Genomic DNA, 27,688 nt, shown 5'->3' on the forward strand with positions numbered 1-27,688 from the left:
GAGAGAGAGAGATGCTGCTAGATCCACTTCGGACAATCGGCGCCAGACCCAGTCCAAGGGTAATTTTGTTCGCAGAAGCGATCGCTCCTTTCAAGGGGGAGGATATCAAACACCATTGAATACGACTCGCCAGGAGGTGTTACTTTGGATCGAAAAGAACCCCCTGAAGAAGGATGTGCGGTTCCCCGAGGCGAAAGGCCGAACTAGTTTGGGGCGATATCCTAAAAAATATTGCAGGTTCCACAGATTGAACGGCCATGACACGAACGATTGCTATGAACTGAAGAAGGAAATAGAAAAGCTGATTGAGAGGGGCAAGCTAAGCCAATTTGTAAGAAAAGAAACGATTGATGAGAAAACAACGCTCCTGCATGAGGGAGAAGCAGGGCCCGAAAAGAAACAGAAGAAAGGGGTGATAAACGTGATAGCTGGCGGGATCTATGAGCCGCCAACAAAAAGGGCTCGTCGTGAACAGCGAAAAAGCAACACGCATAGGGGGGATGCCCTCAATTACTCATTTGCGCGAATCACGGAGCCGCATGCGGATGCCTTGGTGATTACGATGGCCGTAGAAGGATGGGACGTTAAGCGGGTCCTTATTGATACCGGCAGTTCTTGTAATGTTATTACTCGGACTGCATTCAACAAGTTGGGAATTAATGACGAGCGAGTGGAACATACATTCATGGATGTAACTGGTTTTGGGGGTCAATCATCTCAAACAAGTGGACAGGTGGTGTTGGAAGCAGAAATGGGCGATAAGAATCTAAAATGGCGAGGTGATCTAGAATTCGCAATTGTTGATCTCCCGTTGGCCTACAACATAATTCTAGGGCGTCCGTTTCTATCGGAAACGGAGTCGCTCATCTCAATGAAGCATTTGACATTGCATTTGCCAACACACCAAGGGCGAGTCATAGTTGAAGGAGATCAACTTGTGTCTCAACAAGCCTATACATTGTCACTTGAACCAAAGCCAGATGAAGATGATAAAGTTGATGAGAAGTTGCCGGCAGAAGCATTAGGAGAAACAGAACTATTCGCCATCTCAAATGACAAGAATGTACGAATAGCGGCAGGACTCCCCGAGGAAACGAAGAAAGCCATTACGGAGGTGTTGATCCAATGCGAGTCGGCATTCGCCGCTCCGAATGAAGTGCTGAAAGGATAAGTCCAGATATAGCAACCCATCGGTTGAATGTGGACAAAGGTGCAACCCCAGTGCGACAGAAAAAGAGAGGACATGCTCCAGAGCGGCAGAAGGCGATTGAAAAAGCAGTGGCAGATTTGCTAAAATCGGATGCGATTCGAGAAGTCACGTATCCGGAGTGGCTAGCCAATGTGGTGCTAGTCAAAAAGCCAAATGGAACGTACAGAATGTGTGTCGACTTCAAAGATCTAAATAAAGCATGTCCGAAGGATATGTATCCGCTGCCTAACATTGATATATTAGTAGATGGAACTGCAGGATTTGAGGCTTTATCATTCACCGATGTGAAATCCAGCTACCACCAGATACCCATGGAGAAGGCGGATGAAATCAAGACATCATTCATAACTCATCAGGCAACTTATTGCTTCAAGGTGATGCCCTTTGGACTGAAAAATGCGGGAGCAACATATCAACGAATGATGAACAAAATATTTTCAGACAAATCGGGCGAGAACTTCTCGATCTATGTGGATGACATGATCATTAAAAGCAAGAAGATGCAGAACCACCCGAAGGACATTAAGGAAATCCTGGAAGTGCTAATCAAATATGGCCTCAAATTGAATCCAGAGAAATGCACATTTGGGGCAAGAGCGGGAAAATTCCTGGGTTTCATTGTTAGTGGCAAAGGAGTCGAGGCAAATCCCGAGAAAGTTAAAGCAGTAATGGAGATGAAGACATCGAGGAACATAAGGGAAGTACAGAGACTGAACGGGCGGCTGGTGGCATTAGGGCGATTCATATCATGCTCAGCTAGGAGATGTCTACCTTTTTACAACGCCATCAAAAAGTCTAAGTCCTTCGAATGGACGGCGGATTGCCAAGAAGCATTCGAAGGGATAAAGCGACTGCTATGCTATCCGCCCTTAATGAGCAGGCCGGAGGATGGAGAAGATTTATTTCTTTACGTATCCGTCACCAGTATGGCGATATGCACTGTGATGGTGCGAGAAGAAGAGGGCCAAAAATATCCAGTGTACTATGTGAGCAAAGTCTTGAAGGATGCAGAACTTCGGTATTCGAAGTTGGACAAAATGGCTCTCGCGGTGATAACCACGGCGGCTAGGCTAAAACCATACTTTCAGGCGCATACTATCATTGTGAGAACCGGAATTCCAATGCGGAAGGTACTGCAGAAACCTGACGCATCCGGCCGATTAATGGAATGGTCAATTCGCCTGGGGGAATTCGATATTCGCTACGAAGGAAGACCAGCACTAAAGGCACAAAAAGAAGAGTGGAGCATGTTCACAGATGGGGCATTGTCCACGGATGGAGCTGGACTAGGAGTCGTCATCAAAGGTCCGGAGGTTATTCGCCTGTACTATGCGGCAAAGTTAACATTCGAAACTACCAATAATGCCGCAGAGTATGAAGCAATGATATGCGGATTGAAGCTGCTTAATGAACTTACGCCAGAAAGAGTGGTGATCTACAGCGATTCTAAACTCATGATAAATCAGATCACAAAAAACTATCTGGTGAAACAAGAAGATCTGGTCAAATACCATCAGGTAGTAGGCAGATTGACGCAGGAGTTAACACACAAGGGAGTCATCTGGGAAATGGTGCATGTTCCAAGAGGCCAAAACACAAAGGCTGATGAACTGGCAAAAGCAGCGGCGAGTAGAGAACCATGGAATCAAAAAGCATGCAATTTGGAGATAAGATCCGCACCGGCATTTGAAGTCGATCAGATTATGGTCATTAAAGAGCTGGAAGATGATGAAGATTGGCGGATACCCATCCGCCAATATCTGGAGCAGGGAGATTTACCGGATGACAAAAGCCTAGCCAGAAAGCTAATTGGACAATCAGCGAGATACTCAATTCGAGATGGAACTTTGTATCGAAAATCATATACATGTCCATGGTTGAAATGTGTTAGCCGCAATGAAGGAGACTACGTACTGCGAGAACTCCATGAAGGAATGTGCGGCGCACATGAAGCATCCGCGGCGTTGGTAAGAAAAGTCAAGCTAATGGGATACTATTGGCCAAAGGTGATGGAGGATTCCCAGAAGATGGTAGCGGAATGTCACAGCTGTCAAATCCATGCGAATGAAAGGCACGTTCCCGGAGCCGAACAAATCTCTATAATGACGGCATGGCCATTCGCAACATGGGGAATCGATATAGTGGGTCCATTCCCAGAAACGACAAAGAAAAGGAAGTACTTGGTAGTCGCAGTTGACCACTTCAGCAAATGGGTAGAAGCGGAGGCAGTAACCGCTCAAACACCTGAACGAATGATCGAGTTCTTACGAGAGAACATTATCATGCGATTTGGAATCCCGCAAAAGCTTATAACTGACAACGGCACCCAGTTCAACTGTGTCAAGTTCAAAGCATACTGCGAAAGCATGGGGATCAAGAATCATTTTTCTTCCGTAAACCATCCCCAATCGAATGGTATGACAGAGGTTACCAACAGGGCCATGATTCAAGGGATCAAGAAGCGGCTAGGCGATAAAAAAACAGGTTGGGCGGATGAGATACCCCATATGTTATGGGCATACAGAACTTCTGTAAAAGCAGCAACTGGCGAAACACCTTTCTCGCTGGTTTATGGAGCCGAAGCAGTCCTACCTGTTGAAATCAAGTCGCCTACAGATCGAATAATTTATTATTGCGACACACAAAATCCTATCAACATTAGAGATGCATTGGATTCTGTTGAAGAACGAAGAGAAAAAGCTTACATGCAAATGGCAGTATACCGCAATAGGGTCAAGAAATATCATGACAGAAGGGTGCGAAAAGTGATAATCAACGAGAATGACTTGGTCTTGAAAAAAGCGGATAAAATACAATCCAGAGATGGCAAAGGCAAATTAGGCGTCAACTGGATCGGACCATACAGAGTATCCAAGAAGCTGGGACCATCAACTTTTGAAATAGAAGAAATGAGCGGAAAAAAGCTCCCGCGCACATGGAATCTAGAAAATCTGCGCCTATATAAACGGGCCGGGTAGTTCAGGGAAATGACGAGTACTCTTTTTCCTTTTATGAGTTTTTTCCCACTGGGTTTTCTGATAAAAGGTTTTAATGAGGCTTTGATCCCACACATTTCATATACCAATGTAACAAAAAGTCTTTTCTTTTATCAATAAAGATATTCAATTATTGCATACAGCGTCTGAGTACGGATCCTTTTTAGGACAACCACTTCAGTGTGTTATCTACAAACAAAAGGCGGGTAAATCGCGCAAAAACCTTATGGTTAAACTTAAAAACACATAAATGTGTTGCCTATTAAGAAAGGCGGATGCATGATTACGCATCACTCACAAAAACCTTATGGTTAAACTTAAAAACACATAAATGTGTTGCCTCTTAAAGAAAGGCGGATGCATGATTACGCATCACTCGCAAAACCTTATGATTAACCTTATGATTATATTATTTTCGAAAAAAAAATTATAAGATAAGGCATAAAATTAAGCGAATTAACGAGTACTCAAAAAATTGCAAAAAGGGTCTGGCCACCCTAGCGGAAACGAAACTAAACTACGAGGAAATACAAATATGGAGTCGGCAAAAGGCAAGGGTCACGTATGAAAACAAAGGGCAATAAGGAATAAAACAACAATCGCACGTATAGGTAAAGCGGCAAGCAAAAGAAAATATATATATACGGGCAATTTGTTACATACAACAGTCCAGATATAAATCAAACTATGCTACAACTTCCTCTCCTTCACCCCTATGGCCCTCCTCACCTTCAGCGGCTCCCTCATCTCCTCCAGTGGGCGGATCTGCTTCAAGCGAATCCTCAACCCTCGAATCAGTAACCGCTTCAGAGGGCGGTACCTCTTGCTCAGGCTGAGAAAGGTCTTGTGGTGCCTCTTTTTCCGCGTTCTGAGTAGGGATCTCGCAGCTAATTGGAGAGTTCTGAAAACTCTGCCAATCTAAGAAGAATACCTCATCCATATCAGCATCCTCGGCTTCCAGCTTGTCCCACTTCTCAGTTAGATCCTTTTCGGGGATGGGAACCTTGGGGCGGCTAAGTACTCGATCTGGATGCCCATGCTCATAAGCGGCATGAATTCGCTCCCCATACCAATAGATGCGAGCACCATCTTCGGCTAGAATCTCCTCAGATTTCTTCTTTTGCATCTCCAGAGCCTCCTTAGATGAATTTAGATCATCAAGGACCTTTTGCAGCTCGTCGGACTTAGCCTGGAGGGATCTGAGAGCTTCCTCCTTCTCGCTCATAACCTTCTGACAAGCGCCTTCAAGAGCCTTTACCTTCCCTTGGACATCATCATAAAGCGACTTCTGAGTCGCCAATTCAGTACCAAGGTTCTCCAACTCTTTGGCTCGTTCAGCATCCCTTTGGAGAGCGCCCTCCGCGAAATTGATAATCTGCATATAAGACGGCTCGTGAATAAAAAGGGCGAATAGAAACATGCGATTACTATGGACACAAGATCCTTGAAAGGGAATGACAAGCCTCTACCCCCAAAACAACAATATACCTCTATGGCACGCTTCTCAATCCCCTCCATTGCAGTAGGAAGCGGTACTTGTTCTCGCACACGGGAAGCAGAGGGGAGCCGCCCAAGGACATTGCATATGGAAGAGACAATGTCCTTACAAGAAAAGCTCACGGCCATACCAAAGGTCCTAGTCCACCACCCGATGATGTCGGGAATCGGCTGCGAATGCATAAGGAGAAAGATCAGGAGAACAGCAGATAACTCATGAGGAAAAGTTAACAACATAAAAAAGGGGGGGGGGGGAATGGATTGAGATACCTCGTGAATTGGAGTACTGCTCTTTCCTTTAGACGGGGCGGATACGGGTGTGCCGCCAACAGTGAGGGACACAGAGGTGTTTTTCTTTATGGGACGAGAAGACTCTGTATCCGCATTATGCTTCCGCTTCCTAGTTAAGGGAAGGTCCTCGGAAGCAGAAGCTGGACCTTGTGAAACGGAGGCCCTTACGGGAGAAGCCGCCTCAATAGAAGTAATCGCCCCTCCAGGAGAATTCGCCCCTGCAACGGAAGTGGTCCCTGCCATCCGCCTCTTCCTTCTCGCTAGGGCTTTCACCTCCCGATCTGCAGCGAGTTGAGATAAAGGATCACCCCTGCAAAGGGTTAAAAGAAATCATCAACTTGGAAATAAAAAAAATACCTTGAACAAAAACGCGATAAGGGATATAGACAACGCGATCTCCCTCGCGGTAGGCAATCGCTACTCGGCTCCTTAGCATATGGAAGGCCTGATCATATGTCCATACGAAAGGAGGCGTACTCTTCAAGAACTTTATAACAGCGGATTCTTCCTCACTGGGGTAACCGAAGTTCAAACTCTTTACATTGGGCCGGCCCCAGCAGCGAAGGAAGTTTGGATTCCCTTCATTAAACTTGATAAAGAAGTAAGATCGGTCCCACTCGTGGATCTTGTTCAGCTTCTCGTCGAAACCATAGTAACCGCTCTGACGGATGAAAGTGAAATACCCCGCCGAACTTTTGAAATGATGAAGCTTGGAGAAAATTTTGAGCGAGAAGGGAACCTCCAGACAATCCGCCAGAAATTTGTCCAGAGTTAAGTCGGCCCATCCGTTGGGATGCAATTGACCAGGTGCGATTCCGTAACCGCCAAGGACGGAGGCAATCTCATCCGCCAGCGGATACGTGAAACCGCAGATAATCTGGGCGACGAAAATGGTGAAATACCCCTTTGGGTAGTCGCCCGGTCCTCTATCCTCCCCGGGAATGAGGGCTTCGAGACCTTGAAGCCAAGAATACTGCTCCCGCAAGTCATCAATTGTCTCCTGACAAACTAGGCTTCCCGATCTGTCCTTCTTCGGTAGCAAACGAGGGGTTGGGACAGGTGGCGGAATCAACTTTTTAGGGTCAAAACCTAAACCCTCATCGGATGTATTCGCTAGGTGGAGGAAGTCGGCGGGATGAGAATCAGACCCAGGAGAGCTGGTTGAAGCTTCATCAACCATCTCATCGACCTCATGAGATACCTCGCGGACGTAATTTTCGTCGAACGGTGCGAAGTCGAGGTCAGGGTTCGACATATTGATGAAGAAAAATGAACAGAAGTAAAGAGTCGAGCGAGGTACAAGTTGTGGAAAGGAAAACTTACATATGAAAGACTACACAGAGAAGAATGAACGCGAAGAGGTTGATGCCGGAAAAGAAACGACGATGCCGGAAAAGAAACGATGGACAAGGAAATTCACAATTTTTGAATTTTGAATATCCAGACAAAAACGAAGAGTCCCCTATAAAAAGACCTAAAGGGCTCTTGCCAAACTAAGGGGGAGGCATGTGATGACCCGCGAAGCCAAACTGGACCGAATTCATTACACGGGCCCAGCCCATACTTAGACCCATGGTCTAGGATCGGATGGGACCCGAATAGAGCCCGAATAGAGGAAGCGGGTGAAGTAAGTAACTGCCCCGAATTCCTAAATGGAGCATCAAAACTCCCACTCAGAACAAACGATACCACGTTTGTTACCACGAAAGCCACGAAAGGGACATGGCCTAAAAAGGAGTAACCGTCCTCGGAACGTGGCCTGGAAGGAGTAACCGCCCTCGGCGGTTACTTAAGAACACTTATAAAAAGCCATAAGGCCAAAGGGGAGAGGTACGTTCACATTTTTTCCCGTAATGCTATTATTACCAACCTTCATACAAAGAACTGACTAGATCGTCGGAGAGTTTTCCCGGAGATCCCGTCTCCGGTTCTGTTTTGCAGGTAACTCCGGCGGAGATCATCAAATCGGATTCAGCAAGTTATCAATATATATATATATATATATATGGATTATTTTTTAATGGGTGTTATAGAAAAATGTGTATATTTATTATGGATAACTTGAAATTACCAAATTAATAAGTTAATTAGATTAATAAGAAGTAAAGTTTTAATTAATTTATAAATAATTATAATCTAATTATAATTATATTGTAAATAAATTAAATAATCAACCCTAATATATACTGCATTTCCGACCCCAATTTTCTCTCCCTTATTGGAACAATTCCAATATTACCATTTTACCTTTGGTTCTCAGTTTATAGTGTGTGATCTATTAGGTTCTTACAACAACCAGTCATATACATTTATTGCAATTCACTTAACACTAAATCAGATAACAAATTAACTCCTTAATTTATATCCATTAATTTTATCTGAATTAATCCAACTAAACATATAATGCAGTTAGGGCTGTAATCGAGCCGAGCCGAGCCAAGCTTTGGCCTGTTCAAGCTCGGTTCGCTATAAAATTAACGAGCTCGAGCCCGAGCCGAGCTTGCTATAAAATTAACGAGCCGAGCCCGAGCCGAGCTTGAGCCGAGCTTCGAGCTTGTTTCGAGTCCAAAATCCTCTTTTGGACTTGGTTCATTAAGAAAATTATCTAACCATGAATTGTTTGTGAGTAAATTATTAATTATATTTGTGAAGTTTGCTCGCAAATAACTCTTTAATTGTGTACATAAACAAGCTCACAAGCAAAGTTCGTGAATAAATAAACAAGATGCTTACAAATAGTTTGTCTATTACTCATTTATTATGTTTGTGAACGAACTCATCTAATAGCAAATGAAATAATATTAAGTTTAGAAATTTGTGAACTAACACAAAACTATATAGTTTTCTATAAAACTAAAATTTGTTCATAAATGTTCTAATCGAGCCTGCTCGCGAGCTTTCGAGCCGAGCTTTGGCCTGCTCAAGCTTGGCTCGTTTACGAACCGAGCCAGTAAATCATGTTCACGAGCGGCTCGTTTACAAATCGAGCCGAGTCGAGCCGTGCTTTTATCGAGCCGATCACCGAGCCGCTCATGAGTGGCTCTGTTCATTTACAGCCCTAAATGCAGTGAGTGTCCCGACTTAAGAAAGAAGTGTTTCACTCCCCTGGAAGCCATAAGAAGCCAAGTTGATTCGACATTTTACCTTTCAGTGAATAACTGCAGTACAATATGATCCTTCATCAACTATATCCAACGAATCATGATTATGAAAACTGCCAAGTCACATATACAAAGACGTTTATTTACTTGCTCAGGTTGAATTCACTCGGAACAAATAGCTTAAATGAGATCTCCATTAACCTATCACATTGCAAGAGTTTGGAGTAATTCTACCATAAAAGGCCTAAGATATATCTCTCATCTATTGAGAGTGATGAATGACCTATCTATCTATCATACAACTACCATTTGATTACTCATGTGATACATAGACAATGCCCAAAGCACACCCGAATGGATCGTGCTCGTTAATAGAACTAAAGCATTACACTACATAATCGAGTATACTCTTGATGATTCTTTGAGACTAAGAATTAATTATACCTACTATCACAAATGAGAAAAGATGGATGACATTAGAAAGATTTATCCATCCTGTTATCTCATACTGGATCTCACCATTCAATTACATCTATGTAACTACCTAGAGATCCCAGATCCAAAGCTTGTGAGATAAGCTCCCTATTTAAAAAACATGAGTCATTATTATATGCAAGTTTCAACGAAATTATATCAATCCTATAAGGTTTGACTAATGATATTTAAGTTTATAATCATTTAATTAGAGTTATAAAATATAGTCTCACTTCATCTTCTACGAACAGTTTATGCTATGAATATAAACTATAGATTTCTTTTATCTCAATAATTATGCGACAAAAAATAAAATGTCTTTATATAGTCAACTACTATATTGAATGAATCAAATAACTCATATGAACAATTCATTTACTATAACAAAAATATCTAGAACTATTGTCTTTAAGACATAGTGCTAACAAATATGATACTAAACCATTTAATTTTTGAAATTTTTTATTTTGGATCATCAATAATCAAATTAGTAATATCAACCTAAAAATCCTTTATTTTTATACGAAAAAGAAAATATGTCCTCTGTTTTTAACAGAAAAAAATTCACAGACAGCGATCTACAAATTAGTGAAACCAGATATTTCTTTTCTTTTGAAATTAACCCTTATTTGTGATATAATATACGAAAATCCAAAAACTATACACAACAAAAGATAAATATGTGAAAAAAATAAAATACTTGGAACAATAAAATAATAATAAAAAGCAATCATATACCTTTATGTTAAAGAACTATAAAGGCTATGCTTTTTGTCCAGACAAATGAAACTAGTTATTTATATAAATGTATATTATTATTTGGGCGGAGTATGAATAACGTGGTCTACACACATGTAATGTATGTAGTATGTTTTTTTTTAATGAAAGATTGGGACGCGATTAAGTGGCTAGACATCCCAACTAGGCTGGCACTCCTAACACACTAAATCAATCCGAAATATTATTAATAAAAAGAAGATTACAAAGGGAGGAAAAGAAGAAGAAAAAAAAATAAAGATTCAAAACAGAAAATTAAGGAAAACGAACATGTGCAACATTATAAAGGTCGTCAAAAACACACGATTGACAAAAATGAGAAGCCGAATGTCACCATGCAATAGCAGAAGCTGATTTGCACAAACGGGCAAGTTGATCCGCAACCTGATTGCCCTCTCGATAGATATGAGTGATTCTGCTATTCAAATTTGAGAATCTAGATAAACACTGAAGCCAGTCTTGTCTAATTTTCTAGAGAACCATGATAGACTTTCTGTTTAGCATGTCAACCGCATATGCAGAGTCCGATTCAATCCAAAGATTGTGCCACCCCCACTCCTAGGAAGATTCTACTGCGAAAATAATGACAGTCAGCTCAGCCATGTGCGCATAAGAACTAGAGAGGTTAATAGCATAGCAGCCAATAACAAAACCTCGGGAATTTCTGAAAATCCCACCAGCTCCGGCGATACCAGGCGCTCCGTCCGCCGCGCCGTCGGTATTAACCTTTCTCCAACCCGACGGCGGCGGACACCAGCGAACAATGATAGGGTCCGGCGGAGGCCTAGCAGGATCAACAAATTGAGAAACCATTTTGGTTTCTGAATGTAAAAGTGAAGCCTGAAGGAATTGGATTGAAGGAAGATCATTTTCAAAAATAGCCATATTCCTGATGTACCAAATGTACCAAACAACAATTATAGAAGCCAAATTCCACCAATTTCTCATAGAAATATGCAAACGGACAGCTCTAATCTCCCAAAAAAGATTCCCAAAAGTCAATAGACTACTACGGTGTAAGCCAAAAACAGAGAAGACAACATTCCATAGACTATTTGACACAGGGCACGTGACGAAAAGATGATCAATTGATTCAATATGACATTTACACAATTCACATCTCGAAGCAAGTGAAAAACCACAAACCTGTAAATTGGTTTGAACCTAATTTTCCTATGAATCACTAACCAGTAGGTGACAGATCACCTAGGCGGCACAAAGGCATTCCAAAGGAAATTGTTCCACTCAACCGGAGTGCTGTCGCAGAAGGAGCTATAAGAACCTTTGGCAGTATACACACCTGACATAGACGGCTTCCACACACAGGTGTCGGTTCCGTCCCGACGTCTAGAAACCCTCTGAATGTTCAATTGAACAGGATCAGGGAGTCGATGCAAATTAGTCCAGGATTCATCGTCCCGAAAAGAGTGAAGCGGGTCATAAAGCTTGCGCTGAAGATTTGCCGGGATGCTGAGTTGATTTACAACCGTCGGTACAATCCAAGAGTCCGTCCAGAAATTCAGTTCAGAGTTATCTCCAAACCACCAGGTCACATCCAAACTGATCTGATCATAAATTGGTCGAACAGAGGTCCAAACCGATGAATTTGAAATATAGCGCTTAGGCATACCAGATTGATAAAGGAAACGACTTCGAAGCAAAGTGGGGATATAACCGTTTTTTTAATCAAATCCCAGCTGAACTTACTAAGAAGAGAATTGTTGAATAGTCCAATATCCTTGATTCAAAGTCCCCCAAATTCATACAATTGACAACACTTCTTCCATTTGACCGTAAGCAGCTTTCTCTGATCATTGTCCCCAGTCCAAAGGAAGTTTCTGAGAGCTTTAGCAATCTTTGTGGTGAGGGAGGATGGCCACTTGTAAATCATAAATGAATGTATTAGAGCACCCGTTAATGCAGATTTTATCAGAGTTAGCCTACCTGCAAAAGAGAGTGACTGCCCTTTCCACAGACTAAATTTAGCCAGGAAACGATCCATAAGTGACTGCCGAGTCTTTGGCGCCCCCTGAAAAATTGGTACCCCAACATAATTAAATGGCAGGCGAGCAACCTGAATACCCAAAATATCAATGAGCCGATTTCTGCGCTGAATGCTAATACTGTTCCCAAAATAAATTGCAGATTTATCCCAGTTAACCGTTTGACCCGATATGGCTGCATAAAATTGAAAAGATCCTTGACACATTTCATATTTTTGAGAGTAACCCGCCAAAAATTAATATATCATCTGCATATAGGAGGTGAGAAGGAAAATGAGTAGAGTTGTGATAAACCATAGGTTAAAATTTGCCTTCACCCACCAACTTGGCCAGTCAACGACTAAAGAAGTCCTCTGCAATACCAAATAGAATTGGAGAAAGAGGATTCCCTTGTCGAACCCCACATGAGCAGCTAAAATAACCCTTGCACCCCCTCTAAAAGCAATTGACATACGAGCAGACTGAAGAATTTCCAATATCCAGCTTCTAAATTGCAAAGAAAAACCAAAAGATTCAAGAACAGCCAAAAGAAAATTCCAGTCAATGGTGTCAAAAGCTTTCCTGATATCAATCTTCAAAGCCATATTTCCGCCAAAGCAATTCTTGTTTAACATATTTACCCCCTCTGAAGCCGCTGCAATGCAATGATGAATGCTTCTGCCAGAAATGAATCCGAATTGGTTATCCGAAACAATGCGCGTGGCGACAGGCGCCAACCTCTCAGCAAGGATCTTTGAAATGATCTTATAATTAAAATTGCTCATGACGATAGGTCGAAAATGCTGAATTTCATTAGCTTCAGCAACTTTGGGAAGAAGAGTCATAATACTAGAGTTCATACCTAGAAGCATACAACCAATATCAAAGAAACTCTGTACCATCTTACAGACATCTGAAGCAATTATATCCCAAAAGTACTGGTAGAAAAACCCCCCATAGCCATCTGGACCCGGAGAGCTATCACGGCTAAGACTGAAAACCGCAGCACGGATTTCTTCTTGCGCTGCCGATGCGTGAGCTGATCATTGTCCTCCAAAGTGACCAAATCCAGAATAACCGCAGAAATAGAACCCTGATTGATAGTTAGCCTGCTGCTAGTAAACAGAGTGGAGAAGTAATCTACCACATGTTGAGAAATGATATTCTCATCATCAGCCAAATTCCCGTTAATGAGAAGAGAATCCATTGAAGATTGAACGTTCTTACCTTTTGCCGAACGGTGAAAAAAACTAGAGTTCCAATCCCCCGCCTCAAGCCATTTTTCTCTACTTTTATCACGAAGAAGCAATTCTTACCGGTGAAGCTGAAGATCAAGATCGCTCTGAGCTTCTGCCTCAATCAACCGCCAATTCTCATTCAAACCCTGCACTGAGATGTCTCTTTGAACTTCAACTAGCCTAGACTGAGCAGCAACAATATTGACTTCTACCCTACCAAAAACTTACATGTTCCATATACGCAGTTTAGGCTTCAAAGCTTTAAGTTTATGACAAAGAAGCTGCGTCGGAGGAAGGGAAACATGACTGTTACACCAATGATCGGCAATCAAACCCGTTAGTGAATCATGAGTAGTCCACATAGAGAGGAAACGGAAGCGGGTCTGCCGAGCCAAACCATTTTTTCATACCAAAAGTAACGGACTGTGATCAGATTGATGGCGAGGGAGAACAGAACAACTGATTGAATCCCAGGAATCAATAAATTCATCAGTCACAAGAGCCCTGTCAAGTTTGCATTCAACATGTTCTGAGCCAATATGACCATTAGACCAACTAAATTGCATACTAGAACTATCAATTTCCGCATGACCATTATTTTTAATAAAGTCGTGAAAGTCCCTACAACTAATGGCAGAAGGACTACGACCCGTCTTTTCATGAGCACCGATGACTGCATTAAAATCACCGATAACCAGCTTTTTCTGACTGACCACAATAGCACTGAGTGAATCCCAAAGCATACTTCTTCTGCCAAAAAAATTACTGCCATAGACGAAAGAGAGCTGAGTGTAAACCGTGGCACTACCATAATTGATCGAGAGGTGCTGATCATGACAAAGAATCAGAGAGCAGAGATGAATAGTACCAATTTTACAAAAAAGCCAAAGAGAATTACAAGAGTTCCCAGCAACAAACTGCAAGCCAATAGCATTCCAGAAAGATGAGTGAATCCTATCTAAAGCAACCATAGGTTCAGAGATACATACCATATCCGGATGATTGATAATGTATGCATTTTAAATGAAAACATGAACATTTTTTGTATTTAAAGTCAATGAGCCCAACCCTTAAGGCCAGGCCGGTTATCAAAAAGGCTATTAACAGACTCAACTATTTTCATTGACAATAGTCATGATTAACAAATTATTTACGAGTGTCTCAAATTCTTAAACAAATTTATTTAAATATCAAATTTAGTAGGTTTTTTAAAACAGTTTTTTTTACAAGTAATTAACTGAAAATTTGACCAAAACAAAAATAAAGTTATTAGATTTTGATATTTTAAGATTTAAAATAATATAATGATAAAATACATAAAAACAATTTTCATAATTTTAAATAAAAATTAAAATCTGATTTTTGATGTAATTTCCTCTTTTATTTATGCAAACATTTCTTCCGGCTCAACTCATTCCTAAAAATCAATGTTATCAGAACTGGACCGGACATCAAACCGGATTGGTAACTGGGTCACGAGTCACTTGGTAGGACCGAATAGCTCGGATTGGTCGAACCGGATGACGTAATAAATAAATAAATAATATTTATATAATATATATAATTAATTCAAAATTATGTTTTATACATTATATATACCTAATATAAATTATAAACAACTTTTGGTTTGTTATTTTTTGTTAATTTGAGTCTTAAATATATAACGAATAAATTAAGTTCAGAATAAATTGAAACATATTAGCGTATTCTATGTCATGAGATCTTTTTAAAAATATATTATAAACTCAAAACGGACAAGTGCAGAATGAGAAATTGATGCTCAAAGTGAACGACTTGAAATGGTTTGGAAGAAAATAAAAAGAAATTAAGCATTCACATCCCACATAAGAAATAAAGGAAAAACTTAACTAGTTTATAAGTAAATGGGCTTTACAAGGGTTTAACTAATAGAAAATTACATGATAATTTAAGTTTGAATATTATTTTACAGTTATATAAATTGTTTTTGGGTTTTTATCAATAAAACACAAAAAATTCATCTATTATCATATAAGCAGTTTTTTATTTTGCTTTTGTCATAAAAAACAGTTAGGATTAAAATACAGGAAATATATATTTTGTAGAGATCTGACAAATTAAAAATTAATTTTACAAGTTGTAGAAATTTGTATTTATTTATTAAAAAGTGAATATTTGTGTAACTATCCCTTTAACTAATTACTAGGGAAAATGCTCTCTCACGTGCAGGAGGTGCAATCGATTAATCACTGGATTAGGGGCGCACCCGCGTGACGTGGGCGACGCGAATGCCGCACCGTAATGAGGTCCCTTAACTTGATCACTTTTGCTATTATTTTTTCAGATCATTTTGTATTTTCAACCCAGTTTCAAATCAAATCATTTTGTATCCCGCCTACAAAAAAAACCAGCCCGCCCTACAATTTTTTCAAAACCAGCCTGCTTGCCTTGCCTACCAAATTTTGCAATCCTGCGTGCAATGTTAGAGACTCGGGGTTCCACCGGTTCCCGGTCGAATCGTCAGGTCCCGGTTCAAACCCGGATCTCTCCTCAACAAACTGGACAGGCTCGGATCTCCTCACCGGTTCCCAGTTCGACCGGTCGGACCAGTCGGTCCGGTCCGAGCCTGATAACATTGCTAAAAATTAAAGAAAAATTTACACATAAAATCAGTTTTAAAAATTTATCTCTAATTATGTCAAGTTTAAATTAACTAAATTATTATTTTTAATATATTTTAAGAACTAGAGTTTATAAATTAAGAGATTAGAATATATTTTTTTAGATTCTAGAATTTATGACTTATGGTCTAAAATTTATAAATTAGAATTTAAAATCATACTTTATTTATGATATATATAGAACATAATGATATATTTATAATTATTTGTAAAAAATTTCTGGCCTCCAGCATGATAAAACTGTTTCATTTTAGTGTGTTGACTAAAAAATTAGAAGTGTCTAATGGTAGACATATTTAATTTTCTATAAGTTCAATGCTAATTTTGTAAAGTAAAACTCCTAACAAATATATTATTTTTTATAAATTAAATATTTACATTGATAATTTGATTAAATAAAAAAATTAAAATTAATTAGTAACAATGATGAAAAAAGATAATTAAATTAGTTAATAATATTGACAAAAAAAACTTATACTTAGCTAAAAACAATTATGAAAAAAATATAATTTAATATTCACATTCTGATTTAAAGAGAATTTGAGGGGAAAAATCATGATTAGATAAAAACATATATGGGGGAATTTAAGAGGAAAAATTAAAATGAGATAAAAACTGAGGATAGGTAGATTCAAACTTACTTGGTTGTGAAGGAGCTCTTAGCTACAACTTAAACCAACTATGCAAATTTAATTTTGTGTTATACAATTACGTCCTATGTTTTAAGGTTTGTTCGAGATTGCACCACTATTTCTCAGGGATGATACAGGAGATATTTCACAAATTTTAATATGAAAAGAGGAAAAAATGAACGTAGGTTAAGTAAGTAGGCTTAGGGATTTAAGTAATTTTTTTTATATTTTCTTTGTGTAATAGAGTGGAAAAAAAGAAAAGAAGGTTATGATTAATTTGTATGAAAGGGTTTTGGCATGCTCTTACAAAAGGGGTTCTGTTCTGGTATTGCACAAAAGCTAACTTTGGCCTACTTTTCTGTCTGTTAAATTATTATTATTCATTTCCGCATTATATTGATCCAAGCATAGCATAGGATAGCATGCAACCCCTTTTTATTCTGAAATTTTTGAGAAGCGAACCAATCATTCAAACTATATTCTTTTCTCATATTTTCTATCATCTGCTTTTATTATTATGTATCATTTTTGGTTATAATCGGTGTAATTAAATGGGAAATTTGTGGATGACAACAGCGATTGGAAATGGGAAATTTTGGAAAAGTACCTTGAGGCAGATGCTGCGAATTCGTTGCGTGTTGATTAAAGTGACATTGGATATTTGCGATATGCTTAGATGGAGGAACTCAACCTCCGGCGAATTTAAGTGCAGTGTTGCCTATAAGCATATTAGGGAGGGAACCAACGAGAATCAAGCGAGGCCTTGGTTTACACAGGTTTAGAAACTGAAAATACCACAATGATCTAAATCCTTTGTTTGGTTCTGCTTACACGAAAGAATATTGACAAATATAGAAAGGAAAAGGCGCCACCTGGTGGACACAGACACCTGCCCAAGGTGCAGATCCAAGGACGATGCACTGCGTGATTGCCAAGTTAGTTTGGAGACTTGGAAGTCCCTTATCCCTCATCACTCTTCGAATGATTTTGCTTCCTTGTCCGAACCGAACTGGTTCAGTCAATGTTTCTCTGAACCCGAAGGTGCATTTGGAATTGCAAACTCGAACGTCTTTTTCGTAACAGTAACGGCGCTGTTGTGGGAATGGAGAAATAAATCACTTTTCGAACAGAATTTCTCCCTTCCCTTGGATAAAGGTCGAATTGTCAAACAACGGGTTAGGGAGAACGAAAGCTGTTGGGACCTTGTCACCGCACACACTCAACGTCCAAGCTAAAGAGAAGTCTGGTTAAGCTGGGATAAACCTCGCAAGGGATCTGGAAGCTTAATACCGATGGATCCTGCAGATGGCTTGATGACCGTATTGTGGCAAGGGGGCTCCTGAGGGACAGCAATGGTCGTTGGATTTGTGGTTTCGCACACAATATTGGGAAAGGCAATTAGTTTGAGACTGAATTGTGGGGGGTATTTTTGGGGTTAAACATGGCTTTGGAGAACCAAGCGAGGATAATGATTATCAAGTCAGACTACCATGAGGTAGTCAAGTTCATAAATCAATCATGCCCTATACACCATCCAGTGCGTGCCCTAATCAGAGGGATTCAGGTTCTGATAGACAAGTTTGATTCTGCGAAAATGGACCACATCCACAGGGAGCGGAGTCAGTGTGCTAATCATTTAGCAGCGTCGACTTTTGACTTCCCAATTGACTTGAATATTATGGAACAGGCACAAGAAGACTTACAAATCCTGCTTCGGGATGATTACATGGAGCTTCTCTCCCTTTCTTTCCTTTATGCTTTCCTTATAACAAAAAAAAAAATGATATAATTGTTACTTCTCTGGTTAATTTGAGGCTAACTTAGATTTTCAAAATATGAAATCTTTTTTTTTTGAAAGTAAACTGATATATAATTGGTTGAGAATAAGGAACAAAATAGTTGTGTTTTATAATAATGGCTGAAATTGGTCCAACTTGCCAACGTTAGGTGTAAAATTGCTATTAGCTCCCAACGTTAGAAGAAAAATTGCATCATTTTAGACGTTGTAGGTAAAATTATTCATGGATGTAAACGTTAGGGGTATTTTTGCACCTTACCCCTATACTAAAAGGATACCATTTTAGTCAAGGTTGAATTCTCGGATTCTACCATGTCGATTTCCTAAACATATTTTTTGTTATTGCTTTTTGTAAATTTTTTATTTTACATTGTTTATATAGTTTGCCTCCGCTAATTAAAAATTATGATCTATCCCTGCAAATATATATAAGCGACATCAACATATAATAATTTTTATATATTCAATATAAAAATTATTATATGTTAAGATTGCTGCCGGAGGTGTTCTTAGGGATGCGGGAGGCGCCTGGCTTTCTGGGTTTACCCAGAATTTGGGTTTGGATTCTTCCTTCTCTGCGGAGCTCTGGGGCATTCTCTCTGGGATCCAGCTGGCGATTAGGCTGAGTGTTAAGAGGCTTTCTGTGGAGTCAGATAACTTGGAGGCCATCAATATGGTTTTGGGTGGTCATGTCATGGGTCTTCATAGCCGCAACCTTATTAAAGCTATTAAGAGGCTTAGCCCCTCATTTGATATCCTTGAGTTCAGCCACATTTTCCGGGAGCAGAACCGTGTTGCAGATCACTTGGCGGCGGCAGGCCATGAGGGGGTGTTAGGTGTTTCTACCCTTACCGTTCCCCCTATCGCTCTTTCTCCTCTTCTTTTAGAGGATAAGATTGGGGTTAGCTTTCCTAGGCTAATCCCGGTGTAGTTGCTTGTTTTGCTTTGCTTTGCTTTCCTTTTCTACCAAAAAAAAAATAAATATAAATCTATATAAATAAATAAACTACACGTCAACATAATTTATACATACCTTTAATTAGAGAAAGAGGAGAAATATGTAAGGTAGTTGAAATAAATACGTAAGATAGTTGAAATAGATGGAGAAAAATAGTAAGATTAGTTGAGAGGGAATGAGAGTTATGTGAAGTAGAAGTAAATGAGAATGAGAGTTATGTAAGAATGAAAGTTATGTGGAAGTTGATGAAGGAGAGTTATAGAAAAATTGTTGAAGAAAGAATGTTGATATTGTTGGGTTTTTTTTTTTTTTTTTTTTGAGAAGAGTATAAAAGAAATTGGGTTAAGGTATAAAAATACCTTTAACGTTTTGGGTCAAGAGCAATTTTACCCCTAACATTCAAAATGGTGTAATTTTACCCCCAACGTTTGTAGCCAAGAACAATTTTACCTCTAACGTTAATAAATTAGGTCAATTTCAGACACTGTTATAAAATACAGTCTTTTTTTTTATTTTGCACCAATTGCATATCAATTCGTTCTAAAAAACGATATCATGTTTTTTATAATTTAATAATAAAATTGAAGATTAATATTTATAAATTCGGTGAATTTTTTGAATTTTTTTTTGTCTAATTCGTACAAAAGACATTATATTTTATATATATATATATATTTTTTATTTTTTTCACATTCCAACATATGTTTGTGATTTGTTACTGATAAAATAACGCATGTGTGAAGTGTAGATGACAAGATTCATGACCGAGAAGACAGTTTCATGAATTATTTCTCAAATTGACCAAATTTATCAACGTTATGGGTAAAATTGCTCTTGCCTTCCAACGTTAGGGGTAAAATTGCACCATTTTAGACGTTAGGGGTAAAATTGCTCCTGACCCAAAACGTTAGGGGTATTTTTGTACCATAACCCAAAGAAATAATAAGAAAATAAATTGGTGCTAACGATTTTATTTAATCTGTCAATGTTCTGTCCAACTTAAAAGTACAGATTAATGGTTTTTTTTGTAGGTTTATAATGCAACAAGAAGATATTAGAGGAAAACATTAAAATCTTATTTGTTATCCATTAATATCTCAATAACAAAATCAAATACTTGTTTTTAGAAGCTACTAAACTAGACTTGGTCAAAAATAACTTTGAATCAAAAAAACAAAATCTCAACAGCAACAGATATATAGGAAATTTTTGCTCGGATGGATGAATGAAAGTTGATACATGAATACACTGCTCCTTGCATGGGAGCAGTGTAATGGGAATCTCTCCTAAAAAAGAGCAGCCCGCTCTTTTTCTGAAATCTCACAGAGAGACAAGCTTTATCCGACTTCTTTGCAAGATGAAGTTGGACAAAAATTGTCCGACTTTATTGTGGGATGAAGGACTACCTTTGTCCTTCGTCGCACAAGGAAGTCGGACAATCTTTGTCCGATTTCCTTACAAACTAAAATCGGACAATGATTGCTAGCTTTCTTTCCTTTCTCTAGGGGTGGCAACGGTACGGAGCGGAAACGGATATGTATTTACTATTCCGTCCTCAAATGTTAACGGGACGGTTTTGGGGAATCCCCATTAAATGATTCAGAATTTTTTCATTCCCATCCCCTCCCCATACGCTTTCGGGGAATCCCCATGACCAATAAATTAATAATACTAATTTTTATATATACAAAAATTTAATTATAATATTTTTAAAAAATAATCAAAACATTTAATATTATACTGGTTACTCTTTAATCTGTGACCAGCAATTGGTGGTTACAACCAATAATTATTGGTTATATTATCCCATACTAATTTATTATGATACATTGATATAAAAAAAATAGTTAGAAATTAAAATTAATAATTTTATTCGGGGATCCCTACGAGAATTTACACGGTAACGGAACACATATATCAATCATCATCCTCATCCCCATTTAGGTTTCGGGGAAAAAAAATTCCTCGTCCCCATCACCATCTCTAATTTTTACTGTTATTCCCCGTCACATGCGGTTTTCGGATAATCCATCCCCATTGCCCCCTACTTTTCTCTGCTCTATATATGTAATAGTTTATTCTTCATTTCAATTGAATGAGAAAAGCAGATTTTCTTCTTCATTTTTTTTTCGAGTTTATTGAGTTGATTAGATCCTTTAGCTCTAAACGGTACAAGCCATAGACATATGTTTATAAGTTTTTAAATCAGAAGTACATTTGTAAATCATCGAGTTAAACCACACATATTTAAAAGTATACTTTACCTTTTACTGTATATGCACATATTATATGTGTGAAATAGTTATCTAACGAGGCTGCATATTTACTTTAATTTTCAACAATCATCTCAACATTACAGAATGATGTGGCTATTGCTGACATTTTAGTTATTCAGTCTATTTAAGTAAGTTTGCAAGTTATTGGGTTGTTTTCAGGGTAAAGTTCAAATAAAACCCCTGTGTTATCACTAATTTTCAGATAAAGGACCGTGGTTTACTTTTTGTCAAAACGAGGACTGATGTTTTCAACTTTAGCAAAATAAGGATTTTTTCGATTGATACTATTAAAATCACCATTAACAACTTCAAAAATGACATATTTTAAGAACTACTAATATTCTAAACAACTTTAATTCTTCAACTTTTTTATTTCGAGATTATTTAGATGATGTTTGGTAAAGAGAGAGAAAGTTAATGTTTAGAGAGAGAAAGTTCCAAAAAAGATGATTTTCTAAAATCGAAAATGTAGTTCCATAGAAAATATGACATTGAACAACTTTAATTCTTGAAAATTTTCATTTTGAGGTCGTTAAAGATAGTTTTAATAGCATTATTAAAAGTGCGAAACCTAAATACTCGTTTTGACAAAAAGTAAACCACATTCCTTTATCTGAAAATTAGTGAAACCACAAGGGTTTTATTTGAACTTTCCCCTTGTTTTTAAAGCTCAAGGGCATGTTGAGTTTTTCTTTTTTTTCTTTTAGCCATTTGAAAGGCTAGATATGTGTTAGGCTAAAAAATAATAACATATATGAGAAGTACAAATTTAATATTCAAAATTGATCCATACATTTCTGTTTGAAATGAAATTCATACATCTCTCAAAATTTAATCGTGGGACAGAGAAAGAGAATAAAAAAGAAACTGATATATATATGGGCATGAATTTCTTTTTTAATTTATAATAAAACCCTTCTGTCCATAATCTAACAAAACAGAGCAAAACTCAAGGTAGTAGAAACTGATTCATCATCATAGTTTCATAAGCCTTTGGGAAACTTCCTGTGAGTTAGCAATATTTAGTGTCACCAAAATCAGAGGTGGTGAAGAGTGTGGTTGTTGGGCTGGTGGGGAGGAGGTGCGGTGGTGTTCAACGGTGGTGGTGCTGGGCATTGGAAGCATTTACTAAAAAGCCCAAACGTATCAATTTGGTGTACGAAGTTTACCATGCTTGCCCACCCACCGAATCCAAACCCAACAATTAGTACCCATACTACTATAAATACATTTATCACGAAACTCCCAACCCATCTTCCAACAAACTTCGGTGGTTGCTCCACTGCATTCTGCATCCACAACCGTTCATAAATAATGTTAGAATCGGACGGAGTAGTAAATTAATTAAGATATTGGAGCTCAAATATCAAATTTGATCTCAGTAATTAATATAGGAGAAAAATCAGGCAATGGTCTGCTGGACTGTGACCACACGCTATCAATATTATTAGTAACGTTTAAATTAATGAAATTTCAAATCATATTTGGTCAAACTTAATATGTCTGACAAAAACAGTAGGGTCAGACATTCCACATGGAATTTGATTAGGGGAATTCTAGTATGCATGAACGAGTATAGTAATAGTTTTGTACCTCTCTTGCTGCAGCTGATTTAAAGGTGAAAATGTGGGCCAAAGCAGGAATAATGTAAACAGTGAAACTGACAAGAAGTGATCCAACGGTAGAGTTGATGGGTCCAAAGAATGGAAAGATGATAGCCAAAAACCAAATAGGAACGACCACAGGTAATCTTGCTGCTGCCCTTTTGCACAAGCTTTTACATTCATGCATTCCTATTGCTTTCTCCCACACAAAGTACAGCGGCGTGCATGCGAACCCAAATGTTATGAACTGCACCCGTTACTACACTAATTAGATTGCAACCCGAATGATAAATAAATATTTAAAAAAGAGAAGAAAGGAAAAAAAGCATGCCTGGTGAATAAGCATTAAAATGACAGCCATGTCCCTGAAGGGTGATTTAGGAAGAAGAGCAAAAGCATTGGAGTGGTCAAGGAGCCTGTCTCCAAATGCCCAATATACTGCTGATGCTGAGGGTAGTGTCAGTGTCAGCACATAAGCTGTTGCCAGCAAGTAAATTGCCTTGAACTTTTGTGGTTTCCACATTGCATGCATTATTTCCCTGTTTCATTCATTTTTCACCAATTATAAACACTGTAAAATAGTTTGTTTATCCCTAAATTTATCAATATTAGACTAATCAGTCCTTTTAGTTCATGTGGAGTCCCTTTTGATGTTATTATTAACAACAGCTCAGCTTGGTCTCTCTACTCTATGCATCCATGATTAAAAAGCAAAATCCACATCTACAGCGCATTCAAAAGGCAAGGGGTTTTATTTTGCCTCCCACGCCTCACATAAGGGCAACTTAGGGAATTACAATAAAGAAACTTTTATTATTATTATTATATAAAAACAGATGAAATGGTCAGATGATGTCTATGAAAAGTCAAGTGTAGTCATATACAGTAATTTATAAGAGTTAAAAGGAAAGGTGGAGGGATTTGTAAATAAGGTAAAAGACAGGAAAAATGAATAAATAAAAAGAAAAGGTTGTCTTACACAGTAACAGCATGTCCCCCAAATGTATAGAGAATGTTTGTGGCCCCTGTGAAATATAACACCATCTTACTTGGTCCTGAATGCTTCACACCTTCCTCCTACAAATTTCATTTCATTCCTTCAACTCTTTAAACTCTTAATTAATCGCAATTACACATATGTAAATCTTATCCACTACTTACAAAGCCGGGTAAATTATATTCTATATTTATTTGATGTTTGAAAAATAGAAAATGGAGATAAAGATTACGCTAATGGGTTGAAGATGATCTTATACTACTTTAGTTTTTACCTCCAAACTAGACAAAAGATTATTTGAATTTGTTACCAGTAACATAAAAGTTCTTGAAGTTTGCAACTTTATTTAGAACTATATTTACTATGAAATCACATTTTTTCTAAATTTTTCAAAGGTTTTCTCTAAATAGTCATTTTTCTCTATGTTTCACGGAAACTCTTGTTTACTAGCATTTTGTGTCTGTTTAAATTACCATTTTTTAGCCAATTTTTCTTAGAAATAACATTTCAGTGTGGGTTTCTATTTTCATGCAACATTATTTAAATTGTCTAAAATCTCAAAAATTCAAAAGTTAAAGTTGCTTAAACTATACTAGCAGAGACCAAAGTTTAAAACTTAAATGTAAAGGACCAGTAGTGTAATTTACCTTAACAGAGTCACAGTAAAGATAAAAACGACAAAAACACCTGTTTTTGTCTTTAAATTGGTATTATCTCGACAGGAGAAAAGGACAAGAGGGATTTGGTGTAGACAAAGCATGCCAACATGTGAGGGACAGAATATCCTTTATATAAGAGTACTTGTTGTCGTGTATGTATTGCATGAAAAATAAATCCATGCAATAAATTAAACATATATATATACCTGGCCATGGAGGATAGAGGCAATGGTGAGATACCAAGCAGTGTAAGTAGTCATAACAAGGCCTAGAAATGACCAAATTCTGTAGTTATGAAATGAAGGAATAAACACAGTTGTAGCACAGCAAGCCCCGAATATGTATGTCCATGTCCTTTTATCCAAATTGTCATTTATGTAATATATGTTGCTGAAACATTCAAATTAATTATTCATTAATCATTAACTTAATCACTATAATTCATTAGCAAAACATGTGATTCAGGATAGAGTTAAAGCAAGAGTCAAATAAGGGAATAAATATATACCTTGCACAAGCAATGAGCTGAATGACAGATCCAAATAATAGAAAAGTGCAGTTAAATCCCAAACCCACATTCCTCCAATGTTTTCCCAGGAGTCCATCAAGAACTTCAAACCACTATATTAAAACCATGTCAATTAGATTAACAAAAGAGAGTGATTAATTTGTTAAACAGGTAGTTAATTAAATGAATTACCTGAATGACATGGTTCCTGAAATCAACTTTTTCCCTTTCTTTCCTGGTTCTGTATTCTACATAAAGTATACTAATAAGATAAGCAGTCCAGCTACCCAAGACTCCATAAAACAGCTGAAATAGTATTCCTGATAGCATTCCCAGCTGTGAGAATGAGTATGGCAAAGTAAGCAATACTTGAGCCACCTGCAAAACATAACAATTACTTAATACTTCACTTAGTATATATTATTAAGGAAGATTTAATTAGAGTAAGACTAAACCTGATTAGAAGCACAGCTAAACCAAGCATCATAGACGGAACCTCCATGCCATAAAAATTGAGAGAGCTTAGTTTTCATAGTCTTAGATTGGCCTTCTGTTTCCATCTCTACATAACTTCCTACTATCACTGTCTCTACTACCTTATCAGCTGCCATATTCTCAGGCGGAATGAAGGTGGTTGTGGTTAACTGAATGAAGAGAAGGAAATGGGAATGGAGGTATATATATAATGGAGAAGGATGCAAAAGGCTGTGTTTTGAAAGGTATTTTACATAAGCGCTTTTGGGAAGAGAGTAGAAGAGTACACTTTTTGTTTCAAAAGAGGGAGAGAGTTTTTATTTTTATTTTTTTTTTTTTTTGTGGGTTTTGAGATAATATTCTGCTTGTTGAGTCCTTTTTTGCAAATCAATACTTTTGTTTTTTAGTTCATTATTTTTTTAAAGTTTAATTCCTTCCTTTTAAAGCTTAATCAATCAATAAATTAATTACAGAATGGGAGCGAGTGCTTTCTCCACACGAGCGGCTCCGAGCTTATTCTTATTATTTTTGCCTAATTTCCCCCTTAAAATTAGCTTCATTACTCTGCTTTGCCTTAACATTTTGCTGAATTTCGGACAAACAATGATCAAGACATTCATTTTAAATCTAATAACTCAAATTATTTGATGTCTCTTGAGAATGAATTGCTCGCACTGGATCTGTCCTGATAATCTTATGCAATAAGATAAAAATGAATCAAAGGAGGGGTTGGGGTCTAGTGACTTCGCTATGGTGTCAAAATTAACGGAGTTCAAAGAGATAAAAATGAAGAAGATATTGTAAACATTTTTAGTAGTTTAAATTGTTTTTGCACTCAAAATCTTACTCAAAACACGTGTAGAGATGACAATGAGAGTACATCCTCGAATGAATCCCATCAATTTCAGCGTGTTCTAACTGCAATTCACGTATCTATAGTGATTAGGCTGTACATCTTTATGATTATTAACCGAAACATGGTAATTAGTCTATTTGGGATGCTCATTCATATATATTGAGGATCTTCTAATGTTTTGAACTTTTTTAGTGATAGTAATCCGAAGTACCAAATTAATTAGGATGGATTACATATATAATATATTGAGAACAAACTCTAATTTTACAACTTACATTGGTGTGATTAAGGGGCATGGGGTAAAAAAGCAAAGAAGGGTAGTATAATACTCCCTCCGTTTTTTATTATATGACGTTTTGGACTTTTGAATTTGTTCATTTTTATATATCGTTTTGTATTACCAATGCACTTTTTACAATACTTTCTCTAATTTGCCCCTATTTATTGTAAGAGAGAGATATAGTTATTAATGCAAATTATCTTAATTAAGTCATAAAAATTAATAAGAGAGAGAAATTTTGCATAGAAAGTAGAGATCCAGGAGAAAAGTATTAAGGGTACATTAGTCATTTTAATAGTCTCATTAATATTGTATTGGTCTTGATGAAAAACCTTAAACGACATATAAAAAAGAATGGAGGGAGTAGTACATATGTAGAAGGAGCTAAATAATAACAAAAGTAATAATTATGAATGAATT

At 37.7% G+C, this 27,688-nt stretch overlaps 1 protein-coding gene across 1 annotated transcript; it reads right to left on the bottom strand.

Moving 5' to 3' along the window:
• Window positions 1-22,658: 22,658 nt before the first annotated feature.
• Window positions 22,659-26,316, bottom strand: LOC136221785 (auxin transporter-like protein 5). The gene is made up of 8 exons (XM_066009212.1): window positions 26,114-26,316; window positions 25,851-26,036; window positions 25,659-25,771; window positions 25,357-25,540; window positions 24,474-24,571; window positions 23,826-24,033; window positions 23,484-23,741; window positions 22,659-23,179 (listed from the first exon to the last, which is right to left on the bottom strand). Exons 1-8 carry the CDS (start codon window positions 26,267-26,269, stop codon window positions 22,928-22,930), a joined length of 1,455 nt encoding a protein of 484 aa, XP_065865284.1. The 5' UTR covers window positions 26,270-26,316; the 3' UTR covers window positions 22,659-22,927.
• Between the last annotated feature and the right edge of the window lie 1,372 nt (window positions 26,317-27,688).

Source organism: Euphorbia lathyris, chromosome 3, assembly GCF_963576675.1.
Source record: "Euphorbia lathyris chromosome 3, ddEupLath1.1, whole genome shotgun sequence".
Classification (NCBI taxonomy): domain Eukaryota; kingdom Viridiplantae; phylum Streptophyta; class Magnoliopsida; order Malpighiales; family Euphorbiaceae; genus Euphorbia; species Euphorbia lathyris.